The 25,903-nt window shown below is 48.2% G+C and overlaps 1 protein-coding gene across 2 annotated transcripts in view; it reads right to left on the reverse strand.

The window, feature by feature from the left end:
- Window positions 1–25,903, reverse strand: part of ABTB3 (ankyrin repeat and BTB domain containing 3) — a 304,103-nt gene that overhangs the window by 112,728 nt on the left and 165,472 nt on the right. For both annotated transcript variants that reach the window (XM_064590666.1, XM_064590665.1), the window contains exons 2-3: window positions 15,652–15,801; window positions 908–1,112 (exon numbers count right to left, since the gene is read on the reverse strand). In XM_064590666.1, the coding sequence (XP_064446736.1) occupies window positions 908–1,112; window positions 15,652–15,801 (355 nt within the window). The remainder of the gene's footprint in view (window positions 1–907; window positions 1,113–15,651; window positions 15,802–25,903) is intronic.

The following is a 25,903-nucleotide window of genomic DNA, read 5'->3' on the forward strand; positions in this document are numbered from 1 at the left end:
TTGGAAGAGCCGGGATTTAAAGCCAGAAGTCTGGATCCCAGAACCCACTCCCTTCACTAGTCTTTTGATAAATGGGTCACTGGTATAATAGTTGGAGTAAAAGGCCCGTGTGGAGGTGGGGCCTGATTTGTGAGGCGCCGAGGGGAGATGGACTCTGTGGGTTGTTCCCAGGGGAAGAGGGATGCTCCCAGGCAGTCTGGTTTCTGACAGCCTGCCTCTGAGAGGGTGAAACCATCCTCAGAGAGTCCTGGAGTTTTCCAGACAGAAGGGGACCTGGGAACTGCTTAGTTGAGCTGCTGGTTTACAGATGGGGAAACTGAGGCACGGGGAAGCGGAGGGACTGTGCTAGGGAGGGACAGAAGCTGGGTCAGAGGGAGTGTCCTCTCCCAGGAAGCCTTCCCTTCCTCCTTTTCCCTTGAGGATTCTGCTTGAGCAAGCCCGTCTCCTGCGCACCTTCGGGGCCCACTTCGGCTGAGCAGGTGTTTATGGTTCCCCGTGGGAGTCCCCAGGGCAGCCAGGAGGAAATGAAGCCACCTCCCACCCAAGGAGCTAGCGTCTCCCAAAGCTGTCTTCACGAGGATGCCACCCTGCACAGCAGAGCCCCTTACCCCTTCGGAATCTGCAGACCCACCTTCCTGACCCAGGCCGTTTTTATCCCGAACTGGAGCGACCCTACGCAAACCCATTTCAAAGACCCCACCTGGGTCTCAGACACCCCCTCGGGACACAAGGTTCCCACCTGGACCCCTCCAGTGAGTTTCTGGGAACTGTGCAGTTCTGACCACCAGCATCGCTCCCCTCCTGCACCCCTGTGCCTCCCTGGAGGAAGTACCCACCCACCGCAAGGCGGTGGTGGCCAGAGGGGAGGCTCCTCTCTTTGGCCATCCAGAGCCAAAGCAAGTCTTACCTTTCCACCTGGAGGTTGACTTTGGAAGGCTCCACGTTGGGATTTTCCCATTCCATTTGCGGGCAGTGCATGAAATAGCAAAGGGTGTACAGGGCCTCCGGCTCCCAGTAGAGCGCCCCCTGCTTGTGGTGCAGGGGGGTGCCGTTGCCGTGGTGCTTGGCATTGAGGGGCTGCAGGTGATGCATTGCTCGGGACACCAGGTCACCTGTGGACAGAAGTAAGATTTCAGATCCTTCAGGCGGCCATGACTTGCAGAGATGTGCTGAAGACCTCTGCAGAGATTCCGATCCTGGGACTCCCTCACTCAACTGCAGCGGTCCTCCGGGTCCCACAGTGAGCAGAGAGGAAAGCATCTGTCCAGTCACCATATGACTGCCACTGCTTACCAGGTTTGAGCTGCGACTTCAAGCACAGAGGGCGGCCAAGATAATCACAGTCCTGCCCTTCTGGAACCCACGGCTTCTAACAAGGCACAGGGAGCCCTCTGTGTGCATCACCTTGGGACACACCCTTGGTCACATCTTTTGCTGTACCCAGTGCTGCCTTACCTCTAGTCACAAGTACAGTCAAGGACTATACTGCCTCTTGCCTCTGAGCCTGTGCATAGGCTGTTCCCTTTATCCAGAACATTCTCTCTCTCCTCTTCTCCAGGCTAACTCCTACTGATCATCCAGGTATCAGCTGGTATATTAACTTCTCCAGGAAGTCCTCCTGGAATCTCCCCCACCCCCTTGTATGTGTGTCACACTGCACTTTCTTTTCTTTTCTTTTTTTTTTTTAAAGATTTTATTTATTTATTTGTCAGAGAGAGAGACAGAACACAAGCAGGGGGAGAGGCAGGCCGAGGGAGAAGCAGGCTCCCTGCTGAGCAAGGAGCCCGATGTGGGACTCGATCCCAGGACCCTGGGATCGTGATCTGAGCCGAAGGCAGCCGCTTAACCAACTGAGCCACTCAGGCGTCCCAACACACTGCACTTTCTTATCACAGCAGGTAGAGCACTGGGTTAGAGCTGCCATTTCCTTGTGGGTCCTTCCCCATGGCAGCAACTCAGTCTTAAACGACATTTATGCACCAGCACAGTTTTAAGCACCCCAATTCATCACCCCAAAGCAGTTACCTTTATAAACCCATTTTATGGATGAGGAAAGAGGGCAAATAACTTCTCAAGGTCAACCAGCAGCCACAAGCAGCAGAGCCAGGATTTGAACCCAGGCAGTCTGGCTCCAGAATCCCCACACTGAACCATTCTCCTTGAGGACAGGGGCTCTGTCTTACTCTTCTCTACACTAGCAAATCTGGGATACACTCTAGTCTTTCTCCTGCTTTCTCTGAAGGAAACCAGCCTTTCTTCATAAAACCAAATGCATACTCCCTGGTTGGCTGCACAGGGAGGACCTTCCTGTTGGGAGGCTGGCTGGGCCTGGAAGCCCTGACTTTTCTAGGCTAAGATGGCATTTCCCGAACTTAGGTTGTTTGTATACCACCTTCATGAGTGCAGTTGTATCCAAGTCCCATCTGTGCCATGGTTTACTTAACTTTCAATGGGTTCATTTAGGGGCGCCTGGGTGGCTCAGTCCGTTAACCGTCTGCTTCATCTCAGGGTCCTGGGATCAAGCCCTGCATTGGGCTCCTTGCTCAGTGGGGAGCCTGCTTCTCCCTCTGCCTGCAGATTCCCCTGCTCATGCTCTCTCTCTCCCTTTCTCTGACAAGTAAATAAATAAAGTCTTTTAAAAAAATAAATGGATTCACTTAGATTTTTTTTTTAAATACGGATATCTAAAAAGGAAATGTTTTGTCACTTATCATAAACAGAAGATCAGTATCAGTTGCCATAAACAGAAGATCACTATAAAAGTTAACTTGATGAAAACAAAACAGTATAATTAATTCATAGCTGAATTCTGGTCCTGGTTTTTTTTTTTGTTCTGAATAATAAGTGTTAGAAAAGTGTTAGGGGCTCATACCAAATGGAGCCTTTCTTCTTGAAGCAATCAGAATTAAAATAGAACTTAAAAGGATCACTCCATGACCGATGTTATTGAATGCACTGCCCTGTTCCACTCGTCCAGTGGAATGTGTTGCACACTCTGGGAAACACTCATCTGAGATACTTGTGATGAATAATTTTATGTGTCAACTGGGTGAGGAGGCTATGGTGCCCAGTTGTTGGGTTAAACACTAGTTTATAGGTTGCTGGGAAGGTATTTTTCACATTAACTTTTAACATTTAAATCAGTAGATTTTGGGAAAAGCAGATTATCTTCCAAAATGTGGGTGGGCCTCATCCAATCAGCTGAAGGCCTTAGGAGAAAAGACCTTGAAGAAGACGGAATTCTGCCCTCAGGCTCAAGACTGAAACATCAACTGGAATTTACTGCTCCCTCTTCACCCCACCCCACCCCACCCAGGCAGCCCCTGGTGGGGGAAGGAGACTGTCTCCTCCAATCCCAATCCTTCACTGCCCAGTAGAAACCAGGCCTGCGGAGCCATCCACCTGTACCTTCTAACAGGACACTTTGACCTCAAATCCAAACCCAAGAAAGTGAGGCTCAGTGAGAGGCCTGAGTTTCTCCTCTGAGAGTTTCTCCTCTGAAGGCCCAAAGCCCACTTTCTAGTCTGAGGGTGGGGCCATTTCCTTAAAAGAAGATTGACAAGAGAGTCATTCACCCCCCCCTTCCCCTTAGGGGAATCAACTATGGAGATGTGGTCTCGGCCAAGGGCAGAAATGGCAAATATTCCCCTTTCTAGTCCATGTCCATGACAGACATGGTTAATCAATCACAGAGCTCTTATGCACAGAGTGTAGATGTTGCCTTTAAATCCTTCTTGAGACAAGATTCCAAGTGGCCACTATTTCTGATACAGGAGTTTCCTCTGATACAAGGAAACTTCCATGTTGTCAGAGTCCTAAGGCCTTAACAGGACAACCGAACCAGAGTATAATCCACCAACCTTAATATCTGGACAGCAAGCAGATGCAGGGGCTGAACAGAGAGCAGGTGGGGTGGCCATCCTGCACCCCTCTGCATCTTACCATGCCTCGCTCAGAGCCTGACCCTCCTCTCTCCATTCCCCAGAGTGGGAACATATGCCCAAGAAACTCAAAAAAAGAATCAGAGAAGGAAATTCTCTTAGGGGTAGGTGGGCCAGGGAAGACCCCCGGGGGACCTGCAGATGGAAAATATGGGGAACCAGTGCTCACAGTCAGGAGAAGGAATCCAAATCCCAGCTGTGCCTCTCATCAGCGCACAAACCAGCAAGTCACTCAGCCTCGCAGGCGAGGAAATGAGCCCCCCGTTGGGTGGGTGTGAGGGTTCAGGGCAGAATGAGGAAGGGCCTGGCACGCTGTGGGCATGAAATTAGCCACTCTCTTAGGCTCAGGGCCCGCCTGCTCGTCCTTCTGTCTGGATGGTGAGACCTGGAGGTCCGGTGCCTGGGACGTGCGGGGACAGTCCTGCCAGCGTCCTGACCCAGCGCCAGATTTGCTGCTTCATGCTGGGGTTGACATTTTTAGGAATCTATGCTATAAAGCTGTGCACTCTGGGTGTCTGTCTGGGGGTGCACTTAGGTCCTTAGTTGCTTTTTCTTCCCTGTTCTCTCTACATCTTTTAGAAATGCTGCTCCTTGGGAGGGAGGAAAAAAGGAAGCCAGGTGCCCGCCTTGGGCCGGTCCTATCAGTCAGTCTCATAAGGGGCGACTCCAGCCACTGGTAAAGGGAGGCTGACCAGCGAATGTAGAGAAGGAGCCTGGAAGAGAACAAGATGGCAGGTCTGGGCTGGGCCTGGGCACAGTGACGATGTTGTGAATTTTCTGATGAGGATGACATGAGGTAGAGGGAGGTGACAGCAGAAGCGGAAACCACAATAGACAGAGAACCTGCCATGTCTCGGGCCGTTCATACACTTTCCGGTTTAATTATCTAAGAGCCATAGAGGACATAAACCCACTTCAGCGATGGGAAAATCAAGGCAAGGGGCAACCGGCCCAGGTGTCACATAGGAAGGAGCAGGTTGCAACTCCAATGAGGCTGCCAGGGCTCAGGTTCTTCGTCAGTACACCCCAGTTCCTTCTAGAATCTACCTCAGGGTGTGGCCTTTGAAAAACTCTGGTGAAGAGTTGAGGCCTAAATCTGAGTCTCCCCAACTATATGCCATTGTGGAGTCCATGGTGAGGGGCTCAGGAGATGGGGCGGCCTCTGCTGACAGAGGGGAGCTTCCGGCTGAGGGGGCTCAGCGTCTGACCTGTCTGCAGGAGGGGGTGGTGGCTGCTGGCTGGGTCCACCTGCATGGATGGCCATGCACACTCTTAGATGATACCTGCCCTAAGGAAAGGGGCCTGGAGGGGCACACGAGTAACCAGCGATGATGGAGGCAGGAAGCTGGTTCTGGAACCAACAGAAGCCTGGTCTCTCAGATCAGAACTTTGGCCCGGGCGCTAGCAGAGCTGAGAGAGCTTTTCCGGGAAAGCTGTGAACATGCGTAGCAGCCCAGCAGCTGGGCTTTGGGGCCATGGGATGAGGCGACCGTGGGCAATGGCAGACACCCATTTAAATAGCACTCCTGTGTGCAGGACACTTCTGAGAGCTTTCTATATATTATACCACTTTGGTGCCATGCAAGCCAGTGAGGTAGGTCCAGGTGGCATATCCATTTTGCAAATGAGGAAACTGAGATCCAGGGAAATAATCTGGTTTCCAACTACTGCCATTTGGATCTCTCAGTTCCTGTACCACGCTGCCCTCAGGAGAGGGCAGGAGAGAAGGGGGTCTTCATTCCTTGGTGGCAGCAAGAGCCCACCAGGAGCTCCAGAGATCATGGCTGGCTTGGCCACACCCAGAGTCTGGGCAGAAAAGCTCAGCCCATCTGTAACTGGTACCTGTCAGTAACCACATCCTTGGTGGGCACAGGGGTGGGGACAAGCCGCAGAGGCCGTGGCAGATAGGGCCAAAGCTCTGGAAGGAACTGCAGACCTCCCAGTTCTGCCCCTGGCTGTGATGTCAGGGTCCTCAAAGGTGTCACCAGCCATGGGCAGGGGCAAGGTGTAAGGATCGCGGGAGGCCAAGACTGCAGGCTGAGCCCCAGCAGGGTAGGGCGAAGGGATGGCTACATGTGAGATGCCACCTGGGGACTCTCAAAAACTGCCTGGTGAACTTTCCAGAGGTGCTGGGTTTCCGGTGAGTTTGCATGTAGGGGGCAGAGGCTGAGGGGGCCTCCCTCATCCCCAGGGACATGCAGGGGGAAGGACTTGGAATTGCAAGTAATGGACTCAGCACAGCACTCACGGTCTTCTAGGAGGAAAGCTGAGTTGCAAACATCAGGGGGGCATGGGGGTGGTGGACAGTGAGGGGAGAAAGGCTCCCATCAGGAAAGTCTGAGAAGCAATTCTGTTCCTAAATAGTAGGATGCACGGTGACCACTGGAAGGAGCGGACAGGGAAACTGCTGGATGATTTTGGCCAAAGAACCAAAGACCCAGAGACTCCTAGAGCTGGGTGTGGCTTCCAAGGTGATCCCGTGCGTCCTCCTGGGCATCATCTCTGTAGCATCCAGCTGTGGAAAATGTCATTGTCACGATTATTACGAACAGTAGTGACAGGTGCCACTCACTGAGCCCCTACACCGTGCCACGGACAGTGAGTAAGCACCTCACGTGCACTGTTTCTAATCCTCATGTGCTCTGCAAAGCATGCGCTATATTACTCAGTTTTACAGCAGTGATCTGCAGCCGAGTAGATTCTGCCTGCCAGAGGACACCTGGCAAAGCTTGGAGCCATTTTGGGTTGTCATATCCAAGGGCCTCTACTGGCATCTTCTGGGTGGTTAGAGCAGCTGCTAACCATCCTACAATGCATAGGACGGTCCCCACAGCAAAGAATTTAGCCCCAAATGTCAATAATGTTAAGGTTGAGATATCTTATTTTACAGATAAGGAAACTGAGGCACGGACAAGAGTCCAGCCTGGGTCTGTCTGATTCTAAAGCCTGTGCTCTTCACCCTACACCCTACCCTAATTTCAGAGACAGCCCAGGGCAGCCAGGGTCAGCTCCAAATCCAATCTGGCATTACGTATCCAAGGTCTTAATGAATGCTCCTTACCCTTGATTCAGTAATTCCATTTCTGGGAATCCTTCCCAATGTTAGGACCCAAAATGCAGCAAATCTTTATGCACAAGGATTTTCACCCGAACCTTATTTATGGGATCCAAAACTTGACAAAGAAATATATGTTTAAAAATAACAGCATGGTTAAATAAACTCCAGTACATCCATGTGATAAAATGAAAAACTTATGCAGTCATTAAAAACGTTTACACAGAACTGCAATACCACGAAAAAAATCCTCTTGTTAAAATGGTAAGTAGAAAAAACCTGAAATTCACAATCGCATACTGTGAGATCAGGATTATGTTATTTAAAAACTTTGCATTGAGTAAGTACCAAAACTACCCCCCAAAACCCCCAAAATGTTGTCTAAGGATTTCTCTGCCTAGTGGGATTGTGGGTGGTGTTTCCTTCCAACGTGTCTATAGTTTCTGAATTTTGAATAATGGCATATACTACTTGGCGTTATCAGAATAATAAGTTTATTAAGGTGATATGTTTTCTTTCTTGTACCTTCCATCCATGTCAGGCTGGAGTATCATCTTTCCATCTGTCTTTCTCTAAGCTCTAGTATAAAAGCTCAGAACAGGGGCACCTGGGTGGCTCAGTCGGTTGAGCATCCGACTCTTGATTTCGGCTCAGGTCATGATCTCAGGGTCGTGGGATTGGGCCTCACATTGGGCTCTGCGCTCAGCGCAGAATCTGCTTGAGATTCTCTCTCCCTCTCCCCCGCTCCTCCCCCCACCCCAATTGCACGCAAGCCCACTCTTTCTCTAAAATAAATAAATAAATCTTAAAAAAAAAAAAAGAGCTCTGAACAAGAAAACTCACAAGGAAGTGAAGAAGAGAAGAAGGTCCATGTTTTGGGCCCCTGCACCACCCTTCTAGTTCCCCAAGATGCTGAGACACCTTTGACTTCGGTTGGGCTAACCACCTCCTCTGAGCATCATTCAGCTAAACCTATGCTTCCAGGTTCCCTGCTGTTGCTCCTGTTTTCTCACCTTGGGGTGCCCTTTTCCTCATTCTCCCAACTACTGAAGACCTTTAAGGCTGTGATCAATTGTCACTTCTTCCATGCAGCTCTCCAGGATGCTCCCAGTCAGAATCTCCTCTTCCCCTGTGTACCCACAATCCCTGCTAATAAAGTCTAACATGTTACTTGTTTAATTTGGTCATGTTTCATGTCTGCTTCCCCCAACTGAGCCTCAAGCGCAAAGGCTGTGCCTCATTCACTGTCCTGTTCCTGGAGGGGCAGTGTGTGTGGTGGTTAGAAACATGCTGTTTGGACTCAGACTGCCTGAGTCTCAGCCTCCAATCTGCCACTAACTAGTTGTGTGACCTTGGGTGTGTTATTTAACCTCTCTGTAAATGGGGATTTTTATGACCTGATGGATTTGTTGGGTGGATAATAACAGTACCTACCTCATAATATTAAATGAAGTAATGCAGATAAGTCACTTAAAACTCATGGGAGTCTAGCATATCCTAAGTGCTTAATAAACATTCAGCCCTATTTCTTTTTTTTTCTCATCACTGTCATCCTCATCCTCATCCTCACCACCACCATTATCACCATCATAATCACTACTATCATCATCACCATCACCATCATCATCATCACCGCCATCACCATCATCTTCATCAGCAGCACCATCATCTTCATCACCATCATCACCACCATGATCACCACCATCACCATCATCTTCATCACCATCATCTTCATCAGCAGCACCATCATCTTCATCACCATCATCACCACCATGATCACCACCATCACCATCATCACCACTACCATCCTCATCACCACCATGATCACCACCAGCATAATCTTCACCATCATCCTCATCACCACCATGATCACCACCAGCATAATCTTCACCATCACCATCCTCATCACCACCATGATCACCACCAGCATAATCTTCGCCATCATCATCCTCATCACCACCATGATCACCACCAGCATAATCTTCGCCATCACCATCCTCATCACCACCATGATCACCACCAGCATAATCTTCGCCATCACCATCCTCATCACCACCATGATCACCACCAGCATAATCTTCACCATCATCATCCTCATCACCACCATGATCACCACCAGCATAATCTTCGCCATCATCATCCTCATCACCACCATGATCACCACCAGCATAATCTTCGCCATCATCATCCTCATCACCACCATGATCACCACCAGCATAATCTTCGCCATCATCATCCTCATCACCACCATGATCACCACCAGCATAATCTTCGCCATCATCATCCTCATCACCACCATGATCACCACCAGCATAATCTTCGCCATCATCATCCTCACCACCATGATCACCACCAGCATAATCTTCGCCATCATCCTCATCACCACCATGATCACCACCAGCATAATCTTCGCCATCATCCTCATCACCACCATGATCACCACCAGCATAATCTTCGCCATCATCATCCTCATCACCACCATGATCACCACCAGCATAATCTTCGCCATCATCATCCTCATCACCACCATGATCACCACCAGCATAATCTTCGCCATCATCATCCTCATCACCACCATGATCACCACCAGCATAATCTTCGCCATCATCATCCTCATCACCACCATGATCACCACCAGCATAATCTTCGCCATCATCATCCTCAGCCTAGTTCCTGATCAGAGGCCCTAAGGACATCTCTGAGGAGGGCTGGCCACAGGAGAGGGAATTGGCACAGGGATTCTGCAATCACTAGCTCCATTTCCAACCCCACTCTATGTACTTGCTATCCGCGGCCTCACCCGTCAGCTTCGTGAACCCAGAACTACAAATCCACTTGTCACTAGCTGCTCTGTGTTCCAGCAGCCAGAGTTGGCTCCAGAAACCTTACAGAATTCACTTACAACCGGGTTTCCCAAATGTCAGCCACTTGGGAATCACCATCAGGACTTCTCTCATTATCTGTGGGCTGCAAGTACAATTTATCTACTTAATTTTTTTCTTAAATTGGCTCATTCTTTCACTCATTTTAAAAGGAAGCTTCATATCAGTGCCCTAAATGGAAAACCAGTATTTCTCTAGTGCTCATGAAAAATTCATGGCAGTTAAAAATAAAAAGTGTTTTGTGTATCACCTTCGATCATCTCCTGTCCCGCCCTTGGGAAATGCTGCTCTAACCTGCCAGACTCAGGGTCAGAGCAGCTCCCATAAACCATCCCCCCGCATGCTCGATATGATCGCCTGGGACAAAGGGCTACACGTTCCAACGGTGGCTCCTTCTGCCCAAAGGACAGCAACTGAGGCAGCAACTTCACCTCCTCCCCTCATCCACAGTCAGCTGTCACTTACTATAGTATGTTTTCAAAACCTGCTACAACCCTGGGGGAGGAAGGATCATCACCCTCTTGTCATAGATGGTAATACCAGGGATCAGAGTGACCGAGTCACTTGCCTTACGTCACATAACACAGATGAGGAAACAGGTGTTCTCCAGCAGCATAAACTGCTGTTTAACTTTCCTCACCAAAAACCCTTCCCTTGCAAAAGAAAGAATGAAAAGATCACCTGTAATCCAAGTCATTAGGTACAATGGAAGACTGAACTCTGGATTGAGCAGGAAATCTATCATTCATTCATTCATCAAATATTTACTGAGTCCTACATGTGCCGGGCATTCTCCCAGGCCCTGAGGATATAGTGATATTAAAAAAAAAAAACCAAAAACCCAACCTCTCAGCTGTCATGGGTTTACAGTCTTGGTGGGGTGGACAGATAGTATGTAAATAAACATAGAGTATGTCAGGTGGTGATAAGTGCTATGAGGAAAAGGAGGAAGAGTGTATAGAGAGCAGTGGGGGAGGGGATGAGTGGCGTGGTCACAGGAGGGCCTCTCCGAGGAGGTGATAGTAGAGCAGAGGAGACTTGTGAATACCAGGGGAAGAGCTTTCCAGGCAGTCGGGGCAGCAAGACCAAAGGTTCTGCGGTAGAGCAGAATATTCGAAAAATACCAAGAGGTCAGTGGCCACTTTGCCATCGGAGAGGGTCACAGGTGCACCCCAGGGGCTGGAGGTGGCAGGACTCTCTCTGAAAAGAGCCCATCTGCATTCCAAACAAGGAGAGAGACCCTCTTGTCCATAAGGACTAAGTTGTTTTTTTTTCTTTCTGGTGACACCGAGGAGAGGCAACCCAGAAACTTTTTTACTCACCGTGGTAAATTAATGGCCCCATTTTGACTGCCTCATCGAATGGGAGCAACGGGGTTCACAGTTGAGCGTGAAAAGTTTAGTGTGAATAGGAAGGGGCATTTTACGATGAGGCTCTCATTTTTTCCCCTTTAAGCCACAGAAAACAAACACTATAACTAATGACTGTCTGATGGGGTTTCATTGGGAGCTTGTGCATAAGGCTGGGACGTCAGGCAGAACAGCTCAGACAAGACCTCAGAGGGCACAAATGTGAGATTGAGTGGAACCCGAGGCAGAGTCAAGCTGGTTCAAAAGTGAAAACAAAGCCTGGGCCTCTGCTTCTCCCATGGCCTCAGTGGGAGAGCCTGGGTGGACCCAATTCCCCCAGATCTGGTCACTGGTTCAGGGAAGGAGAGCCTGAAGGGACTGCCTGCCGGTCTCTAGGTCAACTGTGAAGTTCAGCGCATCACTGTGTAAATTTTCTAGGGCTCAGAGTTTTAAAAAATCGCCAGCCTGTGTCAGTTTGGGGGCCTCTGTGGCATCCTAATGGAGCTTAGCACTCAAATAGTTCAGGCATACACAGGCTCTGTTCCAGGTCTCTGAGATCAAAATCCAGTTCCACAGAATATTGAATATTTGACTGGACTGTCATCAAGAGTTCCCCTCACTGGTGGCATTTTCTTCCGATCTTGTTTCAGAGACTAGCTCGCTATGCGTCATCTCTTTATTCACTGACAGGCGACAGATATCTCCCAAGCTAGGGGTGATGTGTTAGGGCTCACAACACAAAGCTGAACGGGACACAGCATAGCAAGGCAGAAAAAGCAAAACTGGGTTTGAATTATGACTCTGCCATTTGCTAGCTGCCTGGCCTTGGGCAAGACCTCTCTCCTTCCAAATTTCAGTCTTCTTATCTGTGAAATGGGAACACCTTTAATCTACTGAAGGCACTTGGTACACAGTAGGTGCTCCAGAATGAGTGGATGTATTTTCACCCCAAGCCACAACAGGCTGGACAAAGGTAAGTTGCTGTGAACATCCTGGGTGATGAGGATACAGGCAGGGATTATAGGGAGATGTCTTGTCCCCTATGGTGGTACCCATCTAGGTGGTATCCTTTGTGACTTTCTGCACTTCCAATTGTGATTAGAGGAGGGCCTCCACGATGCATCCTACAGGGCAAGCAACTGATTCCCAGAGCTGCAAGGAACATAGCCCTCACTGCACCTGTAACATGTGGAAACATCTGCCAAACTGCTCCCCGAGGGAGGGCAGTCTAGAGGTGAGGCATGGAAGCTCAAGCTCCACCTTGAGAACGGCACTCAGTCCCAACTCCTGCAGCTCGTGGGTGCGGTGGATCTTAGACAAGTCGTTCATCCTCCTCTTGCGTTCATTCCTGCCAGCGCGGACAACAGTGGTTACACTGGAAATAGCATGCGCATTTGTCATAGTTCCCTGGTTCCGTAACATCAGCCGCTGCGGATCACTACTGACCGCTGAGAAGGCCATGGGTAGGGGCTCTGCCCTTGACCCTGCACAGCCTGATTCCAGAAGAGCAGGGATGTCTGGGAACAGACTCGCTCTAGCTCACCTTTGCAGAAAAACAGTACTTTCTACAAGCCACACTGATAGAGTAATCTTTGAATATGAAGAACAGCTCTCTATGTACACAGAGAGAGCAAGGCTCGTATTGATTCAGACCACAGGGCAAGCCGCTCTAAATTACAGTCAGATCAGAAAAGCAGGCAATTTTATTACCTCTGGTGGCCGAGGTAGCTTATCAATGTGCTTGTGCACACACCTTCCATGGGGCTGATTTAATGAATGTACAAAACCCCTTTGTAATTAGCAGCACCCATTTGTGTGTCGACAATTCATATGTGAAAGTCAACATTCAATGAGAATGACAGTGTCTAATTTACAGAGCAAATTGTCCTCAAGAACAATTTATTCGTCTGGCTGCTGCTGCAATCTGACTGCTTTGGTGAAGTACAGATTTATTTAGCAAATCCTTCCTTTGAAGAGTGCCAGAATTAAGCAGGGCCCCAGCCCAGGTGCTAGACTCTAAGAGGGACCCTTAAGGTTATCCCAGGACAAACCTCTGAGATCCCAGCGGAGAGTTGGTAAGGAAGCTCTTCCCAGCTTATGCCCATGCAGACATGACCCAATCCTGTTGACAGATTTTGCATTTCCAGGGTCATGGGCATGTCTTAGAAATTTGGAAGGCCCCAAACAGTGTGGTATTTCTTCTTAGAGCAATGTTTCCCCCCGAGGTGCTGCTTGGACCCTCTATATCCAAAATCCCTGGGGAGCTGTTAAAGTGCAGACATTTTCTTATCCCTTTCCAACTATTGAATATATTTCAAAATATCATTCACACATATCACTACCTCCAAATAATGGGGTCATCAAAGCTGCTGCTAGATCCTGTTATAGAATGTGCTGCTAAAAAGTACAGAATGACTACATCACAATTTTGATAAAAAATATTTCAGTAATTGAATTTTAATATAATTGGTTTCCTTTGTAAATGTACGCACTTATTTCATGCATTTAAAAATATTATTCTCAGGCAGGGTCCACAGGCTTCACCAGACTGTCAAAGGGGTCCATGGCACCCAAAAGTTTAAGAATAATTATATAGCTGACAGGAAGCTGGAAGACCCTGTGATGGGCAGCATCTTGTGACTTCTGGGTTTGATGAGGATGGATGTGCAATTTCTAAGTTCAGGTGCCAGAAAGTAGCTCCCTAATGACCACAGGGCCCCCCCACAGCTTGAATCAGCTATGACTTCCTTTTGTGCTAAATAGAGGATGACATCTTGTGTGTACAGGGACTTCCTTTGGGAAGAGGCGCAAGTTGCCTTCTGGACCCTGACTCCTTTTTATGGTTCAAAATTTTCTAGAATGTCACAGCAACTCATACTTCAACATAATCCATCATTTCTGAGATCAATGCTCAGGTCCCATCAGGAACACCCGTCAAGCAATTTGACAATCAACTGAATCATAAGTAAATACAGTTTTATTTTCTTCTGATTGGCCAGACTCCCAGGGCACAGCCCTGAATTAGAGGGTGCATAAGCATGGCACAGCACTGCTCAAACTCGAGGCACCCAGCCTTCTTGACAATTCCTCCCTTGTCTCCACCTTTCTGCTCCTTTCTCTCTTCCTCTCTCTCCCTGTCCTTCCCCCTTCTCTTCACATTTCCTGAGGACATACCATGTGCCAGGCAGCGTTCTTGGCATTAGGGTTACATCAATGAACAAAGCAAATTATCTCTACTTTCTGTGAGAATACGTTCTCATAGGGAGAGATTAACAATTAAAAAAAAGAAAAGAGTAAAATACAGAGTGTGGCTAGGTGGAGGGGGGAAGGGTAATGACTGCTAACAGCTACCACGTTTCTTGTTGGGGTGATGACAATTGGTGTTCCATAACTGATGGTGGTTGATGGCACACCCTAGTAAATAACTGAAAACTGCTGAACTGCACACATTAAGGAGATAAACTGTCTATAAATTATATCTCTGTGAAACTTTTATTAAAAAACAAAAAAAATTAGGGGGAGAAAGGTCTTTGGGGTATTATAATTTTTTTTAAGATTTATTTGGCAGGGAGGGGCAGAGGGAGAGAATCTCAAGCAGATTCCCCACTAAGAGCAGAGCCTGATGCAGGGCTCGATCTTATGATCCATGAGATCATGATCTGAGCTGAAACCAAGAGTCAGACGCTTAACCAAGGGAACCACCCAGGTACCCCTAAAGGGTATTATAATTTTAGGTGAGACTAGAAGGTAATGAGGGAGTCAGTCATGTGGCTGTCTGGAGGAAGAGTGGTTGAGGAAGAGGGAATAGTAAGTGCAAAGGTCCTGAGGCATGCCTGCTATAGTCAAGGAAAAACAAGGGGCCAGAGTGGCTGGAGTTCAGGGAGTCTTGGGGGAGAGTGGAAGAATAAGAGGGATATGTGGAGTGGCCTGCAAGCAATTCTGAGGACTTTAGCTTTTCCTATGGGTCAGATGGAAAGCCACTGGAGGATTCTGAACAGAGGAAAGATGTGATCTGACATATACTTTAAATGGATCTCATCGGAAATCAACCATGAACAGCCACCATTTATAGAGCATTTACCGTGTGCCAGCCACTGTAGCAAACTCTCTTTATGGGCCTTAGCTCATTGAATCACCACAACCATACTTTAAGTCAGGTACTATTATTTTCTCTATTTTATAGAAAAGGAAACTGAGGCTCAGAAAATGTTAAGAACTTGACCTACAACAGTGACAGTGGCAGGAAATTTGACCAGGCCTGCCTGACTCCAGAGCCCTTGCCCTCCCTATGGCTACCATGGCAGTGTTCTGTGCACATGGCAGGTGCTCAATAAAAGCTGTCACCTGGCTGGTGACAAAGCACAGTCCTGAGGGGAGTTGCACCTTGGGCACAGAGAGGGGCCAGAGAACCAGTGTCCACTTACTCAGTTCTGCAATGCTGCCCACGCGGGTGGCCAGCAAGGACTGCTCGATGGTCCTCAACTCCGACTGGCTGAACATGGGCAGGTCCCCCGGCTTGTTTGACCGCTGCGGGTCCCTGTGAAGGTTCAGGCTGTCTGGTAGGCACAGCACTCCTGCAGTTGGCGGGCAGAGACAATGAAAGAAAACAGATTGTTATTTTTCAGGTATCCAAAGGAGGGGCGCAAAACCTCGCACCACCTCAAACCATACCAGGGTTGGTAAGCCAACATGGCGACCAGGGCTCTGAACTCCTTTTAGAAGCGAGGGCTAGCTCTTTTGAAAGGTTTCCTCAAGATCCTGACCTGCTGATTTTAACAAACATGTGGGCATTCATCTGCATGCACACAATGCCAAAGGACACAAACTAGAACCATTTCTTCGAGCCTGGCTTCTATCCCATCAGAGATGCCTCTCGAGCAGCCAGTGGTCATTGTCCCATTCTCCCTCCCAGAGGCAACTGCCACCCCCGGGTGTCCCTGAGCAGAGGGGGAGTCTCTGCTGGCCGTTGTCACTTCTGAGGGCTTGCTTTATTTGCCCCACAGACTTAACTTCGGGTGGTTGGGCTGTTATTTGTTAGACAAAACTCTAGCTTTCTCTGTGGTAGAAGAGTCCCCACGGACTTTTGCAACTTTATGGCGAAAACCTATGGGAAACCTCTGGCATCTAATTATTTCTTCCCTTCCTTGCCATCCCATGAACATTTAGCAAGAGCCTGAGAACTTACTTGGGTAGGTTATTGAGAAATATTCACTTTTTTCTTCACCACCCAAACCTCCCTAGGCAGAGCCTGCTTTCCTGCTCCTTGACTCTGGGCTTGACTGATTGACTTAACTTTGGCCAAAAGTATATTAATGCACATGACAGAACCGAAGGCCCGAGAAGCATTTGTACGGCTGAACTTGCTCTCTTGTACCTCTGCTATCATCACAAGAGGAACATTCCCTGGCTGGCCTGCTCGTTGAAGGAGGGTGAGGAGACACACGGAGCCGCTCCAGTACCAACCTGTAGCTTAGAGCTGCTTCCACACTAACAAACACCGATTTGGTGGGTCTTTGAGATAGCGGAGGTTATGGGCACTCAGCATTGCTATGTGATAACTGACAGATACAACTAGCAAGTATAGATCACCGAGGACACAGTGAACAAGGCAGGTGGGTACTGTGCTATGCTAGGGGCTGAGGATACAGTGATGGGTAGGATACCCACACTCCTGGGGCACATGAGTGGCTCAGTTGGTGGAGCGTCCGACTCTTGGTGTTGGCTCAGGTCGTGATCTCAGGGTCATGGGATCGAGCCCCACGTCAGGCTCTGCGCTGGGTGTGGCATCTCCTTGGGATTCTCTCCCCCTGCCCTTACCCCCGACTCACACTCAAGTGTCTCTCTAGAATAAATAAATACATCTTAAAAAAAAAGAAGAAGAATACATACACTCCCTGTCCTCAGTGGGCTCACAGTCTAAGCGAAGAAGACTGTTACCACACACAACCATGAAGCCATATGGTATGTGCTCCCCAGTACGAGAAGGGACCAGAGCAATGAATAGTTGTGAACACATAGGAAGCATTTATTGAGTGCCTACTCTGTTCCCAACCGTGCAAGGCATTCTGGAGATGCAAAAGCAGCAGAAGATATACTCGAGTCGTGCATAAACTAACCAAGGAGACAAGACTGCCAATGACAAAAGAAACCCATGGGAACAATCCGACCGTATCAATATACAGGCGCCGAGTGACTTAAGCCAACTGGTAGGGTGAGTGGAGACAGACAGACTGCAGAGGTCAGCAGTTCAAGGCCACTGCTCACCCTGCTTGAACCACAAAAGCTCAGCAAAGGTTCCTGCTTTGAAGATGGGCAGGCATTAGGCAGCACCAGTCACACACACCTCTTCCGGCCCCTGCTGCCCAATTAGTGACTCTGGTCACACCGAGCCAGTCACTTGCTCCTGGATGTTTCCCACTCACACCGAACAAGATGACGCAGTGGAGGGCGCCTGGGTGGCTCAGTTGGTTAAGCGACTGCCTTCGGCTCAGGTCATGATCCTGGAGTCCCGGGATCGAGTCTCGCATCGGGCTCCCTGCTCGGCAGGGAGTCTGCTTCTCCCTCTGACCCTCCCCCCTCTCATGTGCTCTCTCTCATTCTCTCTCTCAGATAAATAAATAAAATCTTAAAAAAAAAAAAAAAAGATGACACAGTGGACAAGGCAACTCTCGTAGATGATTTGTGGACGAATACTGAATACATAGATAAACAATGCAAGCAAATGACCACTAGATTCTCATGTTCCTATAATCAGGAAACTGGCCGAATAAGTGTCTTTCTAAGATTGTTCTCTACTATTTTTCAAACACTTTGTGAGTCAGAATAAAAATGTATTTTATATCACAGCCCAGTGCACACACACACACCATCACCACCACCGCACATTTTTCACGTTTTCCATGAAAAAAAATTTCACGTAAAATAATACTGATCCTTACAATGTATGATGCACTCTCATTCTTTTTCCTTTTCGCTTCTCTTCTAGCTCATTAATAAAAACGCTGGTCTGCTGCACCAGAAATGATTTCATGACCCACTCACGGGTCATGACGAGCAGTTTGAAAAACCGTGTGGATAACACTAGTACACGACTTGGCATTAATTGGACAATACACGCTCACCATTCACTGGACACTACCTAGCACTGTGTGAGGCTCCGCCGCGGATGGAGAGATAATTGAGAGGTGATCCCTGCATTTCAGAAACCCTCAGCCTGGCAGGGAAGACAAGACCTTGATAGAAATACCCAACATCCAAGGCGGGCCTCCTGCCTGCCTCCTTTGCCTCAATAGATGAGTCATCCTTCCTTTCACCCCAGGCAGGGACACCCTGAGTCATCCTTGCTTCCTCCTGCTTGCTCACCTGCTGAGACAGTTGGTCAGAGGCCAAGTCGAGAAGCTGTTGTCATGGCAACGAATGTTGGTCCAATCCCTCACCGGATGCCCCCGATGTCCCTGACTCTTATTCAGAAATTTACTACCTGTGGAGGGCTCGCTGCAGATGACACCGGATGATCACGATCCAGTGTGATAAGTGACCCCAGGTTCCAGAGTATGAGGTCCTCTGCTGGGAAAACGGGGTGGTGGTCAGGGGGCTTCACAGCCAAGGAGGCCCACAAATGAGCCCTGTTTGTCAGGGAGGACAAAAGTTTCCTAATTCATCGTACAAGTGATCCTTACATGTACTCACAGGCTTGCTTTCTTGGTATTTGCATTACATCCAGCAAGTTCTAATCTCAAGCAGACGTGTGAAACACTGCTTCACACATCGGTTGAGGTCCAGGCACGTGGGCTGGTCTGGAACCCAGAGCTTTGGTCCTGGCTCTGCCACTACCCACCCATGTTTCACCTGGGGCAGGTCACAGGGCCTCCCTGGACCTCAGTTTCCTCTTCCATGACGTGGAGGTCATAATAATGGCCTTGTCTCCCTCAAGGGCTTGCTGGGCGTGAGCAATGAAATGGGATCATGTGTACTAAAGTATTTTGCATGTGCTGGGCAAATAATAGGGGCTCAACATACGTTAATGGAGATGAAAATCAGTTAATGTGTATAAACCCAGCTTTTGACTACTTTATACTTTATCATAAGTATACTATATTTTTATTTATACTATATCATATTTATACTATATCATATTCATAAGAATAAATAATTTCCCTTGGAACTTTTCCTCCTTCTTTTAGAGGGTTATGGAATTCAAATGAAAATGTAATTATCCAAAGAAGCTTTGAAAGCTCGATTACTGAGATTTGGAAAATCTATAATTGGTCTATTATGCAAAGATTATATATCAGGGTTTTCTTTCTTTGTTTCTTTTTGAGAACTCTGTATGGGATATACACATAAATTGGAGTTCTTTATTTTTTTGTATAAAAATCCACTAGGTCAATAAGAAGGTCCCAGCATCATCTTTTAGTGTCGGACGCAGGCCTGAGCTTTGGACTACTCATCGATTTCCATTACTAGAGCCAAGGACAGCCACAACCTGGTGATTAAGACTCCAGTTCAAAGACAAGGAGAACCAAGGTTTAAATATGATTTCTTTGGACCTAGATGGAATAATCTCCCTGGGGAGCAGGTGACCATAAGCCACCGTCAACCATGAGCGTGAAGGGGTCATGGTCTCCCTGAAATTCTCTTTGGAGTGGGTTGTGCATTTGTCTAAGGGGGAAGTTAATTTACATTCTCAAAGGGGTCTCTGGGTCCTAAAAGATGATGAATTAATGCCTTTGAGTGTCCATACTCCCAGGCCTCTCTGCTCGGGGGCTGGCTGTAGGTGGGGCGGCATGGGCTTGGCAGAACCATGGACTCCAATCCTCCAGCAGCCCCCATGCAACCTGGGCAAAGAACTTTCCAGATCCCCAGCTTCCAGGTCTGTAAAGAGGGGTTAAAATATCTCCTTCATTGGTTTATTGTGGTGATTACATAATATAATACGGATACTTAAAGCCTCTGGCCTATAGTAAGCGCCTGTTAACTACCCTGTTGCCACAAATGTACAGTTTTGTTTATTTAATCTCTGGATTCAAACAGTCTTGAGGATCATCTTTCCAAAATCTTGTGGGACTGGAGACAGACAACCTTTTGGTTAGGTTGCTTAGAATATAAAATATGAGAACTGCTCCTCTGGGCCAACCACATGGGCATTCCGTCTCCGATGGGGATGATCCGGGCTGCACTTTGGCCTCCCTCTATGTCTCCTTCCTGTACGCACTGGACAGCCCCTTGGCAAATATAATGCCCAGCCATCCCTTCTCTCCTCTGAGCTTTTCTATGAGTTTCCATCCTATTACTGGACCTGGATGCTATTTACCCACCAAGAGAAACCCAAATAAGACAGCCACTAGCCTTCAGCTGTTCTCCCCTCACTGATGATGGTGATGACAGCAATGGAGGAGAACAAGGAGACAATGCTTGTCTTCATGTCTTGGCACCCAGGACACAGGCTTGGGTTCTGCCTTGCCTGTCTGGCTGCAAGAGGAGAGAACAAATTCTCCAAGCCTCGCCTGCCAAGCTAGGCCTTGTTCATTGCTCAGTTATCCCCAGAATTTAAAGTAGAGGGTCCAGGCACCAGTACTATAGCTTTAAGAAACGGGAAGGAAGCATCTGGCATTCAGTAGACCTACCCTTGAACGTGCACCAGAGAGATCTGGCTGGGTTCAGATTTTAGTGCTGCTGTACCCCAGCTGTGTGGTGCAGAGCTTGTGACTTGGCTCTCTTGAGCCTCCGTTTCTCTCTTTGTAGGACGTCTGACACTATCTACCTCCTAGCATGGTGGGGAAGCCATAATGGGATAATATGTATGGGCAGCCTGGCACAGAAAAGGGGGTCGATAAATGTTTGCTAATAATCCGAGTGAAGTTCTTCAAAGCTAAAGATTTAGGAATTCAATAATATGACGCCAGAAGGCTTTCCTTTACTGTTAAATGTATTTAAGGAGCAAGATAGGAAGTTATCAGATTTTTAAAAATATTTGCACACCTGGCGGGCGCCTGGGTGGCTCAGTTGGTTAAGCGACTGCCTTCGGCTCAGGTCATGATCCTGGAGTCCCGGGATCGAGTCCCGCATCGGGCTCCCTGCTCGGCAGGGAGTCTGCTTCTCCTTCTGACCCTCCCCCTTCTCATGTACTCGCTCTCTCTCATTCTTTCTCTCTCAAATAAAAATAAATAAATCTTTAAAAAAAAATATTTGCACACCTGGCTTAGGACACTTGGAGTGGGAAACAAATTCAGGGCTGGCTTGGCCCTCCCATTCATCTGTGAGAGGCATACCATACTCCAATTAGGATAAACTCAGAACGTGGTTCATTTTTTCTTCATCACGAGTTATATTCAAAGGGAAAGTTCTTAGGACTTCTGAAGCCAGACCATCCAAAGAAATAAGAGGTAGAAAACACAAAGATGGAGAATTTTCAGAAATGGGTTCAATATTGGGCCCATATGTGGAGCCTGGAGTACATACGAGGAATAAGCATGTTGACCTTGAAAGAACAGGAAGATACTTATGGATCAACCGCAAACACTGAGCCCTACAAAGACATCAGGACACATTTCTGCCCTTGAGGTTTCCTTCCTGGTTGGCAGGGGAGACAGATCCACCGCCAACTGAAGTGACACATGAGGGCAGAGGTGTGCATGGGGTCCCACTAGGGGACACAGTGGGGTGAGCCCAAATTGTCCCGGGAGCAGCAGGGAAGATTCTCAGGGGAGCTTAACACTGGGACTGGGACCCGGGGAAGCAGACACCTTACAGCAGAGTTGAGAGTGTGGAATCTGGAGCCCAGATGAATGTTCAGGTTGAATCGCAGCTATGCTATTTCATAGCCATGTCACCCAGGCATGCTGTTTAGCTTCCCTGTGCCTCAGTTTCCTTGTGAATAGCATAGGAATGGTCATAGTGCAATCCTCATAGGGCCACTGGATGATCAAATAAGTAAACACATGTGAGTCTTGACCCCTAAAAATAGCCCAATAAATAGCTCACTATAATAGCTTATTATTATTATTATATTAGGACATTCCAAGGAAGAACAAAGGCACATCTCTGCATCTAAGAGTGGCTGGAGCAGAGGGGAGCAAGATGGGAATAGAGGGTGTAGAAGGAGGGAGGAGCAGCAAGACTGGGAGGCAGGGACCGTAGAGGGCACTGGGCCAAAAAGGGTCTGGACTTAAAAACTAAACCTTTACCTTCTGGCCACTGTGCTTCTCTCTCTTCCCTTTCACAGCCAAAATTCTAGAAAGAGTGGTCTGCTCCAATCATCTGCCTTTCTTCCTGACCCTCACTGTCTCTATACCTTCTTATCTCCATTTTTTTTGCTGCGTGCCCAGCAAGTTCAAGTTCATCCTTCAAGGCCCAATACAAAGGTCACTTTTGAGATCCCAAGACTCAAAAAAGCGGCAGGCCCTGTTTTTAGGAAGCTCCCAGTCCAGAGAGGGAGACCCTGAGACAATAAGGAGACTGGAGCTTTACTGGAGCTGGGGTGCCTTCCGCATGCTGAGCTAGAGACACGCAGGGACAGGGTAGGCTCACAGAGGAGGAAGTAGCCCAAGAGGACACCGTAGGCTGCCCTCCCCGTACGAGCCAGGTGTAGCCAGCTTTCTCTAGCAGCCAGCTCAGGAACAAGGGAGCTAATGAGAATCTCAGTGTGGATGTGTGAGCCTTGACAGCAAGGCACAGAGGTAGCCATGCTGTTATTAATGCACTGTAAGTGCTATGGGGCACACAGAGACAGGGGGGTGATGGGGCAACTCTAAGACTAATAGCATAAATGAGAAAATCAACTGTTACAGGACTGTGAAGAAATAAAAGCAAAATCCTCTGTCGGGTCACTCATTCAGTGAGTATTAGTTGAGCACCCCCTAGGTGCTAGGTGCACTTCTGGGTACTGGGGATCCTGTAGCAAAATGCTAGAAGTCTTTGCCATTTTGGTATGTTTGTTCCAAACATGTAAGTGGAATATGTAGCTGGTTGGGTGGTAAGTGCCGTGGAGAAGGGTAGAGCAGGAAAGGAGGATGGGGATGCTGGGTCTGGGAGCAGGTCACACGGAGAAGGGGGCATTCTAAGAGAGACATCAAGGAAGTGAGCGTGCGTGCCCGGCTGGTATCTTGGGAGGGACAACAGGCCAGCATAAGGGATCATAAGGGGAAAGGTCCCAAGAGGGGTGGGCCTGTCTTGCTGGAGGAAGGAACAGAGACAGTGAGGGAAGGAGTCGGCAATCAGGCAGGAGAAGGGGTGAGGGCAGTTTGGGTGGAGGGTCATGGGCAACTCTAGATTTTGGCTTTTACTTGGAGTGAGATGGAGGCACTGGAGGATTCTGAGTAGAGAAGGGATGTGCCCTGAGCTTTTTTGGAGGGTCACCCCAGCTGGTGGGTTGGAACAGACTGAAGGGAATGGACAGGGCAGAACCACAGGAGTAACAGTCCAGGTGGTACACAAGTGAATCCCCATACAGTGTGAAGGTAAAGCCAACGGAGTTGTAAGAACAAGAGAAGGGCTAAGAGCAGCACCAAGGTTTCTGGCCTATACAACTGAAAGGATGGATTTGCCATTTACTAAAATGGGGAACACCATAGGAGGGGCAGGTTTGTGGAAAAGATCAAGAGTTCAGTTTTGGTCCTGTTCAACTTGAGACAGCTGTTGGACACCCCAGTGGAGATGCTGGGCAGGCTTTCTTGCTGTCTCTCCTCACCTCCCATGATGCAAAGCCTCATCATGTCAGCCCCATGGTGGCTTATGCTTTTCCCCCCTCTCTCTCCTCTTCCCTATCACTAGAGAGCACTATTAAATATCCTTACAAAATTGTTGGATGCCTCCTTTGTTCTCCCTCCTCTCCCTTTATTGCATTTTCCTTGCAACTTCTCCCTGTGGAGTCCTGAGCTACATCCATCTCGTAGGGGCTTAGGAAGAGAAAGAGACTCATCTTCCCAGTGTCCTTGTCTCTGTAGTGACAAGTGCCTAGGTCCCTGCAGGGCTTGTGAGCATCTGCTTTGGTCCCTGACTCCTCCTAAGGGGCATTTTGGACCTCCAGCTAGGTCTTGGATACCTGTGGAAATGTCAGAGGTTGGTCAGGTTTTAGAGATCATCTTGCCCCCAGAGCACAAACTGTGGCTTCTTGGGAGTTCTCTGAAATTCATCTCCCTTGCTCACTATACAGCAGTGATACTCGTGGGCATGGTGTCCTGTGGTGGTGATAAAACTTAGCTCTGGGTGTGACTGACAGAGAAGATGTATGTTCGAATGTTTTGAGTTAAAAACTGGTCTCTGACATTTCAATTAACACACGGCAACAGGCCAGAGTACAATAACGAGGCAGCGTTTTAGACAATTGAGACTCTCCTGTCTTACATCAAGGCGGTCACGCATCTTCCTCTTGAATACTTATAATGGAAATTCATCTATCAATCTATCCATTCAACCATCTATTTATCCATCCATCCAAACTTCTGTTTACATAGTGGATTGTCATTTAATTAAAGGTAATTAATGAATTAAGCGTTTTTTTGAGTATCTACTATGTGCTACACAATTGTGCTAAGTAGTAGAGATACAGCAAGAAATAAAACAAAGTAACAGCTCTCGTGGAGCTTAATTTCTGTTCATCTGTCTACTCATCCATCCACGTACCCCTCCTTCCTTCCATCCATTCATCCATGCATCCACCCATCCATCCATCCACCCATCCCATATAATTTGCCAGATTGGGATTATAATGAAAAGTAAGACACAGACCTTGTCCTTAAGAAATTCATAATCTAATGGGGTAAGTCCACATGTTCATGAATGTCACAGGTGCTTTAAGAGAAGCCCGTATACGCTACATGGACGACACAAATAGAAATTGGATATTCCACCTGGGTGGTGTGTCAGGAAAGGTTTCAGAGACGAGCTGACCCAGGATCAGTATTGAAAGATGAGCTGATGTTCACCAGATGAACTGGACTGGGGGTGAAGGAGAGAAGGGCAAACCAGAGAAAGCAGCAAAGGCACAGGGGCAGGAAAACTCCTGGTGCATTGTAGAGACTCTAATAAGCTGGGGAGCTGAACTGAAAAGAATCACAGTGAGGGTGTGACCAGGGAGGTGGGTGGAGACTGGATCATGGACGGGCTTGAGTGCCTTGTATATCATGAGAAGAGGGGCAGTTGAGTCCCCGGGAAGTAACTCTGATGCCTCATTTCTTGCCTCCACGAGGTCAAACTCGTTGTTGGTGTTCTGGCCAGAATAACCATCTAACACCCAGCGACACCCATAGTCAATGGGAGATATGACAGGGTCAGAGCATAGCACTCTGCTCCGGCTGCCAGCAGACCCAGAGCAACACATTGCACCATATCATTCTTTGCCACTCACATCTCCTGGACTCAGAATGCTGCCTGGGGATCTTTTCTGGCTCAATGGATGACTCAAATATGACCTCTGGCTTTCCTGGACTCTCGACACCCACTTGATCCTTCTCCATCTCTGTCTGAGACTCAAGATCTCAAACAGCCCCTTGTGTAGCTGAGCAGGGCACCTGGCTGGATCTCCTGCCCCCCTCAGCACTGTCTTAACAGTGTCCAGCCCAGACAGACCCTTTGCTTACTTATCAACATGTTGAGATAATGTAGTGAGTTGAAAGTTCACCTCCATGTATCCTCTGTCCCCTTTTCGCCACCCACTCCCATCTTTGACATTCAAAA

This window comes from Mirounga angustirostris, unplaced genomic scaffold (genome assembly GCF_029215605.1).
Source record: "Mirounga angustirostris isolate CCGP_5_RB_7025 unplaced genomic scaffold, mMirAng1.0.hap1 SCAF_5, whole genome shotgun sequence".
NCBI lineage: Eukaryota > Metazoa > Chordata > Mammalia > Carnivora > Phocidae > Mirounga > Mirounga angustirostris.